Consider the following 18,714-nt stretch of genomic DNA (forward strand, 5'->3'; position numbering starts at 1 on the left):
TCCTCAGGTTCTGGACTTGGTTGATGCTGTTTTCAAACTGAATGTATTATGCAAATAATAAAATTACACTACGTAAAGAGAAAGACTATGTAGTTTTCATTTGCGAGGTATAATATTTGTCATGACTGATACAGTCTAAACAAAATAGTCAAGTTGTCTTGATTTGTAGTATCCTACACAACGTGATGTCTGTTACTGCATGGTTTAATCTGAATTTCTCCAATAAAACGATGGCTGAGGAAACTTTATGTTTCCAAGAGATTACATTTATTTTAAAACTGAAGGAAACCAACGAGAACTGCTTAAAAAATATATGAAATACCCACATGTTTTAAAGGAATTATGACATTAACAAACATGCCAACCAACGCCAACGACTGAGATTTAATGTTGATCACAATAACTGCAACTTTTGTGAGACTGAGATTGAAACTACTGATCATCTGTTTTTCCACTGTACATATTCTGCGGCATTCTGGGAAGATTTGCAGGACTGGCTGTAAACCAAAATCCAACTACTTGCTCCTCTCACAAGAGAAAATATTGTGTTTGGTATTAACATGAAGGACATTAAGAGGGACTTGATATTGAACAATCTGATACTGCTGGCAAATTTTTTCATCCATGCATCCAAATGGAGGAAAATGAAACCCCTATTTTCTATTTTCAAAAGGGACCTTGTGGACAATCGTCTCAATGCTTTAAGACTAATGAAAGGACAACATGCAAAGTCTCTTCTCAGAGTTTATGAAGAACTGAACATACTGTATATGATGATGACCCCTAGAGCTACTATGGAGTGCAGTCTTATTATTGTTTATTCATTTATACATTTCTTTTTTTGTTCCTTGAATTATTTTCTACCCTCTTTTATTTTTGTTATTATATTATACATTATATTATACGCTCGTCTGACCTGTACTTATTATCTGTACCTAAGGTCTGCACAGAACTAGGTAAGATGGCCTTTAGCTATTCCGCTCCCTTTTCCTGGAATACACTGCACTCTAAGTTGAAACTGGGAAATCTGATTACTATTGATGAATTTAAAACGTAAATGAAAGACCTAGAAGCAGAGTCAATCGGGAGCTGTCTGTGTTTCTGAATATTTTCACTTTAACGTTGGCTTCAAACACTTGATTTTAATGTGTTTTGTATGATATTATGCTATGTATTTATTTTGCATTTGTTTTATGTTGTGGCGTCTGAAACTTTAATGTATGTTTAAATGCATGCTGTCTTGGACTGGTCTCTCTTGCAAAAGAGATTCGTAATCTCAATGAGTACTACCTGGTTAAATAAAGGTTAAAGGGACTGTTTGTAACTTTTTAAGCGTATAAATGTACCAGGTCGGGACACATGCTCGCTCGCGTGTGGCTGTAGTCTCTGCTCCGCTGCCTGCTTGCCTTCACGTACGCGTTCTTGCTGTCTCGCTCCACCTCTAAACGTGAAGGCGCGCTCACTCCACACTGCAGAAGAGTTAGTTTAGCTCTGAGAATATCTAGTGAATGCACAGTGGACGTTTGTGCAGAAATTACTGCTGCAGCTCCTCCAGACCAACAGAGGTTTCTCGTGTCTTGTGGAGTGACGGGGCTCTGCAGCGAGAAACGTTATCGTCTCCGACCAAAACTCAGGTGTGTCCCTGCTTTCTCCGGCTGCGGTCGGGAGGTGATAACGTTACTCGCTGCGGAGCCCCGCTGCTTCCTGGAGGCTGAAGCAGGAAAAGCCAATGCTAGGATCAGCAGTGATTCATGGAGAGACCTTCGTCTGGTCAGCTAACATTACTGCCAAGCAGGTGAAATATTGAGTGATATTGAGGTTTCAGCTGACGTGTGTCGCCTCACTGTTTTGAGCGATGCTCGTTCATGTCTATTTAGAGCGAGCAAGCGCGAGCCCAACGCTGACCTTCGTTGACTTAACGGCAACAGGTGTCGCTGTTAAGAACGATTTCTGAAAGTTACAAATTTAAATTTTAAAAGTTATCTTTCCTATCCAGTTGTGCCTTGTATGTTAGAAGTATTGAGTTTAGATTACAATGCCTTAATGTTTGTAAATGAAATAAAAAAATTTAAAAAATAAAAACTCCATAACCCACAATGCATCACAATCATTTTTTTTAGTGACGTATGGGAGTTCGCGCCGGCCGCGCCAGGCAAAGGGGGGGGAAAAGGACGTCGTTGCGCACGCGCGACATTTATGTTGTTGTTTGTGGCGGTAAGATGGCGGCGCTCGGAGACACCTCAGCTCCGGGGGTGAACGGGTTAATACAACAATTCACAGCAATAACAGGTAAAAATAACATCTTATTTCACCTTTTATCTATTAAATAGTAACTGGTTATCCAACAGGAACAGCTCCCTTGTCCAACAAACCACGAAATGAGTGCGTAGAGAAGAAAAACGGACGTTAAGTCTCAACTGGCCCCGACGCTGTCAATGCTGTAGAGAGGAGGGAAAAGACCAGCCAGTTATCTGATAAACTACAGAGAAACACTCCCAAACGACACCATAAAACCACCCGATTTTAATCATATCTCCCACAGACACTTATAAACACCTTATGTTCTTTATAGTGTTCATTAAAGACACTATCTTGCCCGAATAGAGCAGATTTGATGCTCTTTTATCCATGGTTGATAATGTGGAATGGACGTCGGTTAGTGCAACGTTCACCTTCTTCTTCATCAGCAGCCAGCTTCACGTTGAGTGTGCTACTCTTCACTCTCATGACTGTGACTGCTAACCTGATGAGCTCACTCACTCTGTCTGTCTGCCGACTGCTCATTCAGAGGTGCTCAATAGTTTATGTGTGCTTTGACACGATGGACAGTGTTTCAGTTTTAAGTTATTTAACGGGAGAAGAGAAGGAGAGTCAGTGGCTGCTGCTGCTTGCTGGACTTGGAAAGTGAAACAGACATGCGCAGTAGAGGCGCAGTAGAGATCTGTTGTAGCCAAACGGTGCTAAAGACTAAAGTTAACCCTCTTATCTAGTGTTTCCTCACATGCACACTATTTACATAGTTTTATGCATTGGGTCGATTCATGATCTTGTGACATTTAAGTCGTATTCTGCAGTCTATTTGTAGCCTATGAATCATAGCCTTTAACGTTACTTGAGCTACATTACTGTGTCTACTATTTCCTTTAGCATTTAGAACCGGATGCATTTTTTTCCTATAAACTTTCAGGCAGTTGTTTGGCTATATAAAGTATATATCAGTACAGTGTTGCAGTGCAACTTGCAAAGACTTGTTGGTGATCCATCACAGTGAACAGCAATATGAAGTTACACTGCTGTTGCATTTCATAGCATGGAAAGCTTCATTTTGCATTTTACACTAACGCTAAATATGATGTTCACATTGTTACAAGCCTGTTTTCAACAGTGTGCAAGTTTGCATGCATTGTCACAAAAGAGTCAAATGAATAAAAACTTGTGGCCCTCTGAAAGGCAAGTTCTTTATGTATAAGTGACATGTAGTAAACAGGTTAAAACATACATTAGTATGATTACTGTCTACTATTTCCTTAAGCATTTAGAACCGGATGCATTTTTCCCTACGTAAACTTTCAGGCAGTTGTTTGGCTTTCATTCATATAACAGTACAGTGTTGCAGTGCAACTTGCAAAGACTTGTTGGTTAATGCATCACAGTGAACAGCACCTCTGCCTTTTTATGAAGTTGCACTGCATTTCATAGGATCACAAAGTTGTAAAGCTTCATTTTGTATTTTACACTAACTACATTTTTAGAAAACAATGTTAAATATGATGTTCACAGCCTGTTTTCTACAGTGTGCAAGTATGCATGCATTGTCACAAAAGAGTCAATTGAATAAAAACTTGTGGCCCTCTGAAAGGCAAGTTCTCTATGTATAAGTGACACGTAAAACATCAGTAACACAGCTCTTCTGTCGTATATTATATTGAATTAATCCATTTAAAGTGTCATACTAATGTATGATTTATGTTTTAACCTGAAGTTAAACTGTTGGTGCATTTCATAGGACCCCATAGTTGGAAAGCTTCATTTTGCATTTTACACTAACTACATTTTGATGCTAAATATGATGTTCACATTGTTACAAGCCTGTTTTCAACAGTATGCAAGTGTGCATGCATTGTCACAAAAGAGTCAAATGAATAAAAACCCTCTGAAAGGCAAGTTCTCTATGTATAAGTGACATGTAGTAAACAGGTTAAAACATAAAGCATACATTAGTATGAAACTTTAAATAGATTAATTCAATATACGACAGAAGAGCTGTGTTACTGATGTTTTACATGCGACATGCCATCAGTTTTAATGTTTAACACATTTTAAATGTTACTATATATACATTACAATTCTAATATTTACAGATGTATCATCGCTGTAGATGTGTGCAGTTAAGTATCAAGAAATCGCAGCAGAGAATTGACGAAGATACTGTATTTATAACGTTACTTTAGCTACATTACTGTGTCTACTATTTCCTTAAGCATTTAGAACCGGATGCATTTTTTCCTACGTAAACTTTCAGGCAGTTGTTTGGCTTTCATTCATATAACAGTACAGTGTTGCAGTGCAACTTGCAAAGACTTGTTGGTGATCCATCACAGTGACCAGCATCTCTGCCTTTTAGGAAGTTACACTGTTGTTGCATTTCATGGGATCCCATAGTTGCAAAGCTTCATTTTGCATTTTTACACTAACTAAATTTTCTGTAGGAAAGATAATAATGCACACAGTGCACTTTCATAGACTAAGCTACTGGAGTTACCCTGCACTATACTCATTTTTAACAGTCTCTTCTGCACTATATTCACTTTTTTAATAGTCGTGTATCACAGCTGTTACCCTGCACTATATTCAGTTTTAACAGTTTTCTTCATCTCCTTGTATTTTTATATCTGGTACATTTTTTTGTACTTTGTACTTTGCACTACTAACATTTTTACTGCCTCCTTACTAACACGTTTTGCAATATGGAACTGTGATGCTGGAAACTTGAATTTCCCTCGGGATCAATAAAGTTACTATCTATCTATCTATCTATCTATTTATCTAAATATGATGTTCACATTGACAAGCCTGTTTTCAACAGTGTGCAAGTATGCATGCATTGTCACAAACGAGTCAAATGAATAAAAACTTGTGTCCCTCTGAGAGGCAAGTTCTCTATGTATAAGTGACACGTAGTAAACAGGTTAAAACATAAAGCATACATTAGTAGGACACTTGAAATAGATTAATTCAATATACGACAGAAGAGCTGTGTTACTGATGTTTTACATGTGGCATGCCATCAGTTTTAATGTTTGGCACATTTTAAATGTTACCATATACACATTACATTTCTAACGTTTACAGATGTATCATCGCTGTAGATGTGTGCATTTAAGTATCAAGAAATTGCAGCAGAGAATTGACGAAGATACTGTATTTGTGGTAATTTAGAAACATTGTCCCCATTACAGTTTTCCCCCTGAGAGCACTGACTTTTTAAAGTTGTTTTAAAAAAAAATAACTTGGAATGATTCTTTAATAATAATAACAAATAAAATAATAATAAATAAAATATCTTTGTTTATATATAAAAATCACAAATCAACCAATATATTATCAGATTTTTTTTAAACTCCGATGAACTGAAATATTGATATCGATGTCAATGTATCGGTCAGGCTCTAATCACAACATAGTACAATGAATTGAAGCCTTGGGCAAGTAATCAAACAGGCAAAAATGATGGGATGCTTTGAAAAAGTAAAGTTAATCGTAATGTGTACATGATGTGTAGTAAACAAGGTACAACGTACAAAAATCAATATAGTCCATTAAATAGGTTATTTCAATATAAAACAAATATTTTACTGATGATCTACAGTTTTCCATCATAGATGAATTGTTCCACGACTAACATGGATAATGGGATTTTTGTGCATTAAAGTTTTATCCATAATGTTTTTCAACATCAACATCGCCTATGTCTAACACTCTTTTAGGAGCCACAGAGAGTGTAGGACAACATATGCTGGAAGCATGCAACAACAACCTGGAGATGGCAGTGACCATGTTTCTGGACGGAGGCGGGATTGCAGAGGAGCCCAGCACTAGCTCCAGTTCAGCAGCTTCAAGCAGCAGAGCTCCCCCTTCAGAGTAAGCTCATATTTTTCTTCACAAACTTATACATACAACATCATTTCTTTCCCAGTTTAAAGTTGTTGTTGTGAGCTGGGAGGAGAATTTGGGGTTCAGAGAGCACTGCTGTGATTTGTTTTTGCTGCTGGGTGACATAACAAAATAAGAGTGTATCTTTCTAACTTGATTGATACCAGATGTTTCGCTCTAGTTCGCTTTGCTTCTTAGATTAATACTGTATATATTTCCTTATGTCTCAGTGAAGTACGAGCACCCATTCCCCAGAAGCAGGACATATTGGTGGAACCTGAACCGTTGTTTGGAGGTATTATACTTTTCTTATTTGACCTGATAGATGTTAAACTACATTGTTGATTTCAGTCATCTGACATTTGATGTGTCTGTCACACATGCAGTACCAAAGCGAAGAAGACCTGCTCGATCTATATTTGATGGTTTCCGAGACTTCCAAACAGAAACAAGTGAGTAAATTCAAGCTTTCCAAGCTTAAAAAATGTGTCCGGTAGTGAATGTGATATAGTTTAATGCTGCGGAGTTACAAGCAATAAGACAATCTGTCACTTTTCTCTGTGTCCTGACCTTTTTCCCTGTGTCTTAACCTCCTGTAAAGACTCTGAATGTTTTTCTTTTCCTAGTTCGCCAGGAACAGGAGCTGCGTAACGGTGGAACTGTGGATAAGAAACTGAGCACCCTGGCAGACCTTTTCCGTCCTCCCATTGAGCTCATGCACAAAGGCAGCTTTGAGACGGTGAGGAGTCAATCACCGGACACTTTGAACCGCACGTCTTTATTCAGTTTGTGTGAACTTTCAGTGAAATTTCAGATGGTGACTGTGTAGATCACAGGTGGGAAACCAGGCCTGGCATGTATGGAAGGGTAGGAGTATGGAGGTTTTCATTTTTGATGCATCCATTTTCCCTCTCTGGTTGAACGTGCACTCACAGTATTTGTGAAAACAGCTGTTTAAAATGAAAACCTGCATACCCACCATGACACGTGATCACATGATGTAGATGGTTATGATTGTTCTCCATAAAGAGACACATGTTTACTTCATGAATTTTGCAAAAAATGTTTACAAAAGCACGCACATCCAGACGATAGATACTAGCTGCTGGACAGAAGAACATGTAAGAGATGGAAAGAACTATAAATGTGTGCAGACTTCATGAATTTTATCATTTGTCTTCCATCAAGCTGTAGCTTTACCAAATATGCCCTTTTGCTCTTCATCCAGACTGCAATCATATCGCTCATTAATTGACTAAATCCATCTTGATTTCCTCTGTTTTTTGTACTTACAGGCAAAAGACTGCGGACAACTGGAGAACAAGTGGCTAATGATCAACATTCAAAATGTTCAAGACTTTGCCTGCCAGTGCCTGAATAGGGATGTTTGGAGTAATGACGCAGTGAAGACCATCATCAGAGAACATTTCATATTCTGGCAGGTATGTAGTTTCAAATACCCGAGGGTCATCACATGTGGTCTGTGATGCTTTCATCCATCCATCCATCCATCCATCCATTCATCCATCCATCCATCCATCCATTTTCATCCGCTTATCTGGGGCCGGGTCGCAGCGGCAGCAGGCTTAGAAGGGAATGCCAGACATCGCTCTCCCCAGCAATGTTTTCCAGCTCTTCCAGGGGCACCCCGAGGTGTTCCCAGGCTAGACGAGATCTAAAATCTCTCCAGCCTGTTCGGGTCTACCGCGGGGCCTCTTACCAGTTGGCCATGCCCGGAAAACCTCCAAAGGGAGTTGTCCAGGAAGCATCGTGATCAGATGCCCGAACCACCTCAGCTGTCCCCTTACAACGCGAAGGAGCAGCGGCTCTAGTCCGAGCTCCCTCCGGATGTCTGAGCTCCTCACCCTATCTCTAAGACTGAGCCCAGCCATCCTACGAAGGAAACTCATTTCAGCCGCTTGTATCCGCAATCTCATTCTTTTGGGCACTACCCAAAGCTCATGACCATAGGTGTGGGTTGGAACGTAGATGCATCCTGTCTTCACCACAACGGTACAATGCCCACATAACTACAGATACCGCAACAAACCGCCTGTCCATCTCCCGCTCCATTTTACCCTCACTCGAGAACAAGACCCCGAGTTACTTGGACTCCCTCGCTTCGGGCAGTAACTCACTCTCAACCTGGAGGGCGTAGTCCACCGTTTTCCAGCCTGTGATGCTTTCATGCTCCTGCAAACTTTTTATTGAAGCCTTTGCAAGGCTCCAGCTGCTAAACTCATTTGATGGAAAGGTCGAGTACACAATGATGCTGTAGTACCCACTTCTTCTTCTACTGTAGAAAAAGCATTGCAAACAGCACATGAAATCCCACCTTGTCCTGAAGTCCAAGTCTCATTATCCTTATATTCATATACAGTACATGTAGGGCTGCAACTAATGATTATTTTCTTGATTAATCGATTCGTTGTTTGGTCTAGAAAATGACAGAAAATGATGAAAAATGGTGATCAGTGTTTCCCAAAGCCCAAGATGACGTCCTCAAATGTCTTGTTTTGTCCACAACTCAAAGATATTCAGTTACCTGTCATACAGGAGTAAAGAAACCAGAAAATATTCACATTTAAGAAGCTGGAATCAGAGAACTTTTACTTTTTTTTTCTTAAAAAATGAGTCAAAACAATTAATCGATTATCAAAATAGTTGGCGATTAATTTAATAGTTGATAAATAACCGATTAATCGTTGCAGATCTACATATGACAAATTCATTTAGTCAGTGATGCAAAAACGGAGATCATCGACAGTACAGCAGCAGAAATGGCGCGTAAAGTAGTGCGTTAACGGTGCAAAAGCACATGAAATCCCACTTTGTCCTGAAGTTTCGTTATCCTAATATTCACATACATGTCCCTCAATTCAAGTATATCTGGTGTGAGATTCATGTCTGTTGTGCATTTTCTTTCATTGCAGGTATATCATGATAGTGAAGAGGGACAAAGATACATCCAATTCTATAAGCTGAACAAGTTCCCATATATTTCCATCCTCGATCCCCGCACAGGTGAGTGCTTATGGAAAGTTACAGCATTATCCACAGCTCTGATTCTTGATCTTCACAGCATATCTCTCCTGCATGCTTAAACCATTCAGAAGACCACACAACAGCATTAGAAGAAGTAATTTAAAAGCAGCATCCTTGAATAATGATGCGTGACTGAGAAAGAGATCCCCGTATGATTAAGTGATGGGATCAATACAGGCCAACAATAGGTCTTTCACTAAATAAATAATGAAGATAAATGAACTGCATTGTCATCTGTGTAACCATATAAACAGTACAATTATCGCTGTTTACATCTGCAAAGCAGTTCTAAATCGATGCAGCTGAACATATCTGCTTTTTTGCTGCTTAAATGTTCTATAAATTAGATTTTTGTCATTGACCTGTGCTGTTCAAAACATGCTCTCTTCAGGTCAGAAAATGGTGGAGTGGAATCAGCTGGACGTGGCATCGTTCCTGGAGCAGACGACTGGCTTCCTGGCGGAGCACGGGCAACTCGACGGGCCGTCCTGTCACGCACCCCCTGCCAAACGAGCTCGCTCTGTGGGTCCCTCATCTCATGTGTCGCCTCTAATTCTCAATCTTATTTTCCGCTCTAATAAGAGCTCTCTTTCTGTTGGAATGTCACAACTCAGAATTATTTATCAATTGTAGAGCTCTTTCTCTATTATCTGGGATTATATAACGTGATAGAACTTCATTGTTGTCTCTTCCTCATCCTAAAGGTTGCATTAGATATAAAGATAATATTTTTGGGAACTTATTACACTGTACTACCAGCATGAAAAGTGAACGTTTCTATCTGCTTGGTCATCAATCTTTTATTACGGATTTGCATGTGTCTTATCCTCTGAAAGCACCGTTAGTCACCCCCCAAAGATTGTCCTATTATCATCAGTATTGACCAATACACAGCCATGGCTAGTGTGTTAAGTCATAACACATTTTTTGTGTTATTTTACTCGGCTCTTTGACTTGTTTTCTACAGCTGCACGCTCTGTTTTCTGTTCTAGGAGAGTCTGATTGATGCCAGTGAAGACAGTCAGCTGGAGGCAGCGATCCGAGCCTCCCTACAGGAGACCCACTACGAGTCCTCAAATGCCCCCGAACCTCCCGATTCCCCCCGATCAGACGACGAATCAGACGCGGAGCCTTTCTCTGACAGCGAGGGTCCCATCTCTGTCGATGGCTCAGACAGCGAAACGCCGGCACCCCACGAAGAGAAAAGTTTTATCAGCAAACACCCTCCGCTCCCTCCCGCCACTGCGGCCCAGCAGCGTCTACATCCCGATAGTTCCACTTCTTCCCACAGAAAGTCTCCATACAAAGAAAACAACCACAGTCACAAGAAGGAGGAGAGCAAAAAGAACCACCTGGAGCCCTCAGCTGCTGGTCCTCGTCATCCTCAGCCTGAAGCAGATTCTGGAGGTAACCACTGTCCCCCAGCGGCCGAAAGCGCTGGACCTTCCAAAACTACCGAATCCTGTGACGTTGACTGTCCTGACGACAACGGTACGCCAACGTGTCACTCTAAATCTCAAACAGTTATGATGACGGTCATGATATGTGCGAGTTTGAAAGATACTTACCACCATGTTTTTCTTTTCACATAGGTCCCAAAGCCAGGTTGATGCTCCGTTACCCTGACGGACAGAGAGAGCAAATTTCCTTGTCTTCTAAAGCAAAACTTTTGGTGAGAACGCACCACAATAACTCAATTTTGGGAGAAACATTTTCGGAAAAAACGCTTCTTTGCTTTGTTGCAGAGTCCGATGAGAAGATCGGTGCCACTCTCATGTCTGTAGAATAAGTATGGAGCTGGAGCCAAGAGGCGATTAGCTTAGCATAAAATCTGGAAGCAAACAGTTAACCTGGTTCTGTCCAAAGGTAAAATCTGCCTACCAACACCTCTAAAGCTCACTAATTAACCATTTTTTTTAATCCATCTAAAATGACAAATCACCATTTTAAGAGGGGCTATGTGTCAAACTATTTTTGGCCTGCAGCATTTGCCAGACTCCGGGAAGTTACTGCTTCTGGCCAAGAAATAAATCCGGCCCAGAACTCTCCACAAAGCTTTTATACAGATGAAACAAACAACATATAATGTGTTAATTAGTGAGCTTCAGCGGTGTTTATTCTTTCATTTGTTATGCTAAGCTAAGCTAACCAGCTGCTGGCTCCAGCTTCGTATGTAATGTTCAGACGTGAGAGTGGCATCCATCTCGTCATCTAACTCTTGGCAACAAAGCGAAAACGCGTATATATCCCAAAATGTCCAACATTTGCTTTAAAGGAACAGTGTGTAACATTTCGGTGAGCGGAGGGGTACTCAGTTGGTTGCAATCTGCAACCACACCACTAGATGTCGCCGAATCCTACACACTGTCCCTTTAATGTAAAATAAATGTAAGCATTTCCTCTTCATGCCCAGTGAACTGTGAATATTATCACATGAATACTGATTGTTCCGTAAAATGTCTCACCTTTTGGTATATTCCTCTTTCTCGTCAAGGCCCTGGTAAGACATGTCCAGTCCAAAGGTTACCCCAATGAACGCTTCGAACTCGTCACCAACTTTCCCAGAAGGAAGCTGGCCCACTTGGACTATGACATCACGCTGCAGGAGGCGGGGCTTTGTCCACAGGAGACTGTATTTGTTCAAGAGAGGAACTAGCCTTGTCAGACACACTCACTTTTTGCTTGTCTGTATCTCTCTGATAGACCCTTTCACCAATGATCTGGGACGATGTCACTGGCCTTGATCCCATAACCTTCAGTTCTCCTGGAATTAGGCCCCGTTTTGCCAAGACAACTCTTAGTGGATGGACTACTCCCCCCCACTCCACTAGTCTGAATACTGACGTCTCCACTGACAGCCTAACCCCATTGTAGTACTCTACAATTGGCCAGTAAGGTTGTCGGATGCCGGCACTTCAATTTTTTAACGTGTTATATTCTTTTCTGATGCAGGCTTCATTTTGTTCTGAACACTGAGGCACGTCAGGATAGAATATATATACGATAACTCCTATTCAAATAAAAACAAATAATGGATCACTGATTGATGATGCGGCACCAGGGACTTGTACAAAAAGACTTTTACCTCCCAATAAGGATGTTAAATGTCAGAGTTTATTTTCTTGGTCTTCTTGTCATTGTCTGTACCTGGGGACAGGTAAAGGGAGGCTCATTCTTGTTTATTTTGACCTGAATTTGGTCTCTCACACGGTCATTGTTTGAACAATTGTAATTATTTGGAAGGCAGGGGCACTAAGAGAAAAGGTCCAGAAATTACAAGTCAAGAAAAATGTGTCGGACATCTGTTGACGCACTTGTGTAGATCGGAGAGGATTTGGGTTGATCTGCACATTTTTACTCCAGTTTCTATTGGTTAATTAGAGACTAGTAGATTGTTTTTGGATTTCAACTTTTGATACAGAAGGGAATGAATGAATGAAGGGTGGTACATCTCATCAGTCGGACCTACACTGTACAGAGATGGCTTAGAGAGACTGATATTTAGCCGTAGTCATTGTTTCCTTTCTTTTTTATATGCTGCCAAGAAAATATGCTGATGTTGAAATATAACCACCAAAACCAAGGGAGATTCTGCTTGGTCTTTTGTCACATTTTAAATGAACTTCACAGGCATGATGTGATGAGACAAATGTCATAGGTTACAACGCAAACCAATATTAAAGGTTATATTAATAACTTTTTTATCTAGACGAATTTAAAAAAAAAATAAAAATACATCCACAGGGCTTTTAGAAAGGTGCCGAATAAAATTGGCTTTTCCTAAAAATAATTATTATGATTGTGAATTAATCTTTTTAAAAATTTTGACGGGTTCAAAATGAATGTTTTGTTTATCTCTGTGGAAGATATCTGACGTTTGGTTCCCACTTCTAACAAGGCTTGTGAGCCAATAGTAAAACAACGATAAATCTAGTGGCTGAATGTTATTCAATTTGATCAATTGCAACTTTAAAATGAATATAGAATTTTTTTTATGAAAAGAGAAAAGCAGAAACTCTTGAATCAACTGCAACAACTTAGAAAGCTACTGAGTATTACTCTGTTGTGAAGATTTGTGTCAGTATGCAACGAGCTAACCCTGTGTCCCTGCTGACTTTATCCGATCAAAGTAAGGCACATTTTGCAACTTCATATGATGTTTTATTGTTAATACAAGCCAGGGTTTCAAAGACTGACAATGTTTAGTAAATGAAACAGATGGTACCAGCTTTATAAAGTTGAGAGAACCCCCACAGGGTTCCTCCTTTGTGACAGGATCTGGAGTGATGAGGTCTGGAGCTCATGAGCCTTTTAATAAAATACCATGAGGGTTTTTAATAAGCTAACATGTGGACAGCTGGTGGCAGTAATGTGCCTTAAATCACAACAATGCTTCAATAAATAAGGTGAGGGAGAAAAAGACCACCAGCCAGTGTAATTAATGAGGGTTTTAAAATATTTAAATTAGCTTTACAAATGTTTTATGAAGTAGGAAATTAATGTTTGTTCAGCCCTAAGGGTGTTTTTTTGCGTAACAAAACAAAAATATATGTTTAAGTTATTGCAGTTGGTCCTGGAGAGAAGCTCCTTTTCTATTCAACTTTTCTATATTACAAAAACAATAATGAATAAATACATAGCACTCCAGTCCTGGAAGAATGGAGGTGATGTGTGCTGCCATGTCAGTTTACTAATATCAGAACAAGCTTTGTGGTACAACGTTAATAACAAAGTTCACAGGCCATTTAAGGGATTTGTTCAACTGTTGCGAATTGAATATGATAAAAAATAACTCTTAATAGCAATAACTAAATTACTGGATAAATATTGAAAATCTACAATGAGAAACAGGAAGATGTGACCGGTGCTGCAGTATTTATCTCTTTTCACTGTGATTCATACTGTGCGATCACATTTAGTGTCAAGCCTTTGAAAATAATAAATATTTTATTGGTTAGCATCTTAAAATTATTTTTTTTTTCTTCATATATTCCCCTTTGAATGAAGCCCCAGCTGATAATGGTCACAGTGTCTGTCCGGGGCAACGGTCAGAGGTGAAAGAAAAGGAGTCGCAGCTGTACAAACAGATGAGGACACTGACTCCGTGTCGCTCTCCACGTTGTTTGGATAATATTGTACGTTAACAGCATTCCTTCACCAACGTTTTTTTTTTTTGTGTAATGGACAAAAGGAGGGTGAGGGGAAATGTGCTGGCAAAGGGCAGCACTGAATAAAGTACTGAACAGTTTTTCCCCCTTAACTTAAAAGCAAAAACCCGAAATGCTGCATTTGTCCTGATCAGCTGCGTCACATACAGAACAGAGATATCTAGTTTTTCTTTGCACGACGGCATCTGGAAATTACAAAACCGCGGGTCAAAATCTTTAAATCAGTGAACTATCTACTTTGGATTGTTTACACGCAACGCTTATTTTAATGTTTTGCTGTTTTTGGAGCTCTTAGGTTATAAAAACAGTTCAAAACCCAGCTGGGAAAATACCAACAAGCTGAAGGCTGATCTAATGTCCTACAAAAGTTGAGATGTTGATGCGGTTAAATGTTTCCACCTAACACCATTGATAACCTGCATTCATTTCACCTGAAGCCTTATTCATCAGAGCTTAAAGGTTGATGAGGTAACGTGGACGGGGGTCCTGGCGACTTGCTGTGTTTGAGGTTTTGTCTGTTGCGTCAGAAGGATGTTGACCCCGGCCCCCACGGACCTGTCAGCTAGTTCTCAGAAAGAAATCAATTGAAGTTAATGTGTAACGTGACTTAAATCACCAGACTGGCCCGATCAAATCTGTTTGCAGTCTTTCCCATTTTGCAAAAAACATCTGGATATAACTTCAAATAAAATAGTATCAAATGCACAGTGATCAAACAAAGACAAATACCTGATGAGCTAAATGAATTTCATCCTCCTGTCAAGCTTCAACCTACAAAGGTGCACTTATGTACACATTTGAGGTACTTGTACTTAACTTGAGTAATTCTATTTTATGCTATTTGATACTTCTACTCCACAACGTTTCAGAGGGGAAAAGCTACTTGACAGCTATAGCTACTAGTTACTTTTCAGATTAAGATTTTACATAAAAAGAAATATTTGATAAGCTTGTGAAATATAATGCATTATTAAAGATTAAAGCAGTGATTCACAACATTTGTTGCTTTACAGACCCCAAACAGAGACCAAGACCTGGAGAAACCTGCAGTCCTAGACCCATTAACTTATCAGGGTTACAGGGTACATATAATACAATAATAATACGTAATAATAAACAGTTTGAGGCCCAAAGAGATAAAACAATCCAAGATTTCATTAAAAAAAAAGAAGCAAAAATTAGTCCAAAAACCAACACAAATGTGTATGGCAGAATTTAGGGTGTTTTATTCATTATTCATCTCACAACCCCTCAGATTTATCTTTACGGACATCACAGTAACATTAGAGTTGTAACATACATGTATGCACAAAGTGTAGATGCACTGTGTGTGGTTGTAGCGAAAGGCTAATTTACAGCAGACTTAAAAAAAAAAAAAAAGTGTTAAAATAGCAAAAGGAAAAAGAAAAAAAAAGAATACATCCAGAGAGATACGTACGCAAATACCATAAAATTAATTAAGTTTTTACAAATATAACTACACATCCACCAGCTACAACAGTAAAATCGTACTTATGCATTGATGCATTCAATTTAAAATACTGAAAAAATAATATGTCATATTTAATTACTTTTTTTCTGCAGAACAATTACTTTTATTTTTTTAGCTTTAAGTACATTTTGCTGATAACACTTCTGAACTTAAGTAGGATTTTGAATACAGGACTTTTAGTTGTAAAGGAGTATTTTACATTGTGGTATTGGTACTTTTACTTGAATGAAATGTGTGGTAAAAGCTCACAATAGACCCGTTTTCACTGCAGACATTGTGACATGTCCCAGTAAGGAAAGCACAGGTGTATTTAATAACATTAAGGATGGCTGCATCGTTAACGTTATCAATTTCTGTGCTTTTCCTACTTTCACAAATGTCTGCTGTAAAAAAAAAGGTCCGTTGCTGTCTCTGTGAATGACATCGTGACATCATGGACGACTGTGTTTCCTGATGAATCAGCCAGATGTGTTTTTCCAGCAACTGTTTTAAAAGGCGCTGATCAAAAGTGATTTACCATCGTGTGTGTGTGGGTATCAAGATGAATCATCAACGGCTGAGCTTCATGTCACGGCTCACTCCTGCACTTTTACATCTTCTGCAAAAATACACAACCCCTTTCCTTGGCAACACTTTACTGTCGTGTAGCACATTTCCCCCTCTCACACAGAGCCCTGCGTCGTCACAGACTGAAAGAGTGTTAGTGTGTAATGTCCAACCTATAATGCCTTGTTAACCCCCTGCTCTGCATGTTTCAGGAGAACAATCATTGATAATAAGCTTATCCGCTCTGATTTAGCACAGTCAGGATGGCCTCGTGGACTGTAATCACTGTCAGACATGCAGTCAGTCACAAGAGTCCCAGAGGGGATTTTAGGAAGCTGGGTTACTTCAGAAAATTAAAAAAATATATATATATTAGAAATAATTCATTAATAGCCATAAATATTCACATGAGATTTTCTCAAATTCAACTTGCATTTTTGTTTTTTTTGCAGCAGAAGATTCTGCTCATTTGAACAGAAACCAGTACAAGAGTAGAATAATAAACGTGATTGCGGTAAATTGTCAACGTGTGCATGTGAGTACAGGACAGTAATGTTATTGACTTGCCAGCTGTGTTGTCAGGCGGTGTCATTACAGTAATGCTGCTGCTGAGCTAAGTGTCAGCACAGATTGACAAAGTCACAGTAATCTGTGAGGGTTCAGGAAACTGGCACAGGGATAAAGACTCAAACCCCGACTCACAAGGCAGATAATGAGAGAGGCTTTAATCAGGCAAAGAGCAATAACACAGTAAAGACAGCAGACAGAACCAGTGAAGGCAGATCACACACAGCTAGGTAGGAGAGACACTAAAAGGTGAATAAGGTAAAACGTCACTAGTTGGTTACTTACATTAAGACAATAATTTATTTTTGTATTATAGCTTTTCTGAAATTTCATGTTTAAATATGCAAATGAGGCATTATGTTATTAAATTTGTGCCAATTTGCATACATTTCCAGAACATAAATCTGGCTTTATCATTTGATAAAGCAGGTTCACAATTCTAATTTAATTTTATTGACATATTAGAGTCAAAGGTTTTTACAGAGGGCATTTTGGATATCTTTTTTATCACTCCAAAAATCTGAAAATACTGTCAACAGCAATAAAAAAAATCCATGTTCACCATGTTTTTTAGGAATAAAATGTTCTATAAATCAGACTATGAATGATATATGAACAAACCCAATCTGTAAAAATCCTTCAGAATATAGATAGGAATGAAACTGGAAGGTTTGGTGTGTGTAAGAGCTACTGAAGTGGAGATTTCTGGCTCAGAGTATGAGGTAAAAAGAGAAAAAACACCTTTAAAGATATGTTTTGTAAAATTACATATATTTTGGAAATAGGGTAAAATAATAATTAACTAATAGATATTACCATGAAACTTCCCCAGTTGATTACTCATATTAAGACAATTATTTTTTGTATCACAAGTTTTCTTAAAATGCATGTTTAAATATGCAAATGAGGCATTTTCTAATGCTAACTTTTGATGAATTTATGAAAAATCTACAGACGTAATTAGACAAAGTGTAGTAAAATAAATGTTTTATTTCCACGAGTCTTAAAGAAGACATGTTATGGAAACAAAATAGCCCAAAATCTCAAAATTGATCATGAAAAACGATGTTTTTGCCTGTAGTGTCTCGTCTTAAAGCAACATTGACAATCTGTGAAGAGGTGAATGCTGAGGAGGAGTGTATACCGGCTCTATATTACTAAAAGGTGTTATAACAGGAGGAGAGCAGTCACACGATGAGATATGGTGGGAAATACAACCGGTGGACAGGTGAGGAATGACAGGAGAAGGTGGTAACTGGAATATGTGGGAATCAGTAACACACACTTTTATTCCATTATTCTACTTTTATTTCTATTTTTATTTCCTTCCATCCGTCCCATTCTCACGATATCTCAGGAACGCCTTAAAGGAATTCCTTCAAAGTTGGTACAAATGTCCACTTGGACTCAAGGATTAAATGATTAGATTTCGGTGGTCAAAGGTCAAAGGTCAAAGTGGCCTCACAAAATACGTTTTTTGCAATAACTCAAGAATTCATATGCTAATTATGACAATTTAACCCAAATAAATGTCTAACAGCATAAAATGATGAAGTGATGACATTTTGGACAGACATGGTTGTAAACTGCAACTTGGCTGGTTAGCGGAGGCATACAACCGCTAGGCGGTAATAGTAGTTTATTTTTATTTCATTGTCAGCAGTGAATAAAATTCTACATTTGGTGTGGTAAACACGTTCAGACGCTGGACAAGTAATCAAGAATCTACTGTAAGTACAATGA

At 38.9% G+C, this 18,714-nt stretch overlaps 1 protein-coding gene across 1 annotated transcript; it reads left to right on the forward strand.

The window, feature by feature from the left end:
* Positions 1 to 2,153: 2,153 nt before the first annotated feature.
* Positions 2,154 to 12,781, forward strand: ubxn7 (UBX domain protein 7). Its single transcript, XM_074651269.1, has 11 exons — positions 2,154 to 2,289; positions 5,988 to 6,141; positions 6,384 to 6,448; positions 6,540 to 6,605; positions 6,780 to 6,892; positions 7,449 to 7,595; positions 9,087 to 9,177; positions 9,590 to 9,720; positions 10,191 to 10,689; positions 10,791 to 10,870; positions 11,693 to 12,781. The coding sequence occupies exons 1-11, from the start codon at positions 2,220 to 2,222 to the stop codon at positions 11,852 to 11,854; spliced, it is 1,578 nt and encodes a 525-aa protein (XP_074507370.1). The 5' UTR covers positions 2,154 to 2,219; the 3' UTR covers positions 11,855 to 12,781.
* The last annotated feature ends 5,933 nt before the right edge of the window (positions 12,782 to 18,714 follow it).

This window comes from Sebastes fasciatus, chromosome 11, assembly GCF_043250625.1.
Source record: "Sebastes fasciatus isolate fSebFas1 chromosome 11, fSebFas1.pri, whole genome shotgun sequence".
NCBI classification, from domain to species: domain Eukaryota; kingdom Metazoa; phylum Chordata; class Actinopteri; order Perciformes; family Sebastidae; genus Sebastes; species Sebastes fasciatus.

Coding starts and splice junctions, on each gene's coding strand:
- ubxn7 (XM_074651269.1), top strand. CDS start 2,220: ATGGCGGCGCTCGGAGACACCTCAGCTCCGGGGGTGAACGGGTTAATA. Junction 2,290..5,987: donor ACAATTCACAGCAATAACAG/GTAAAAATAACA, acceptor ACACTCTTTTAG/GAGCCACAGAGAGTGTAGGA. Junction 6,142..6,383: donor AGCAGAGCTCCCCCTTCAGA/GTAAGCTCATAT, acceptor CTTATGTCTCAG/TGAAGTACGAGCACCCATTC.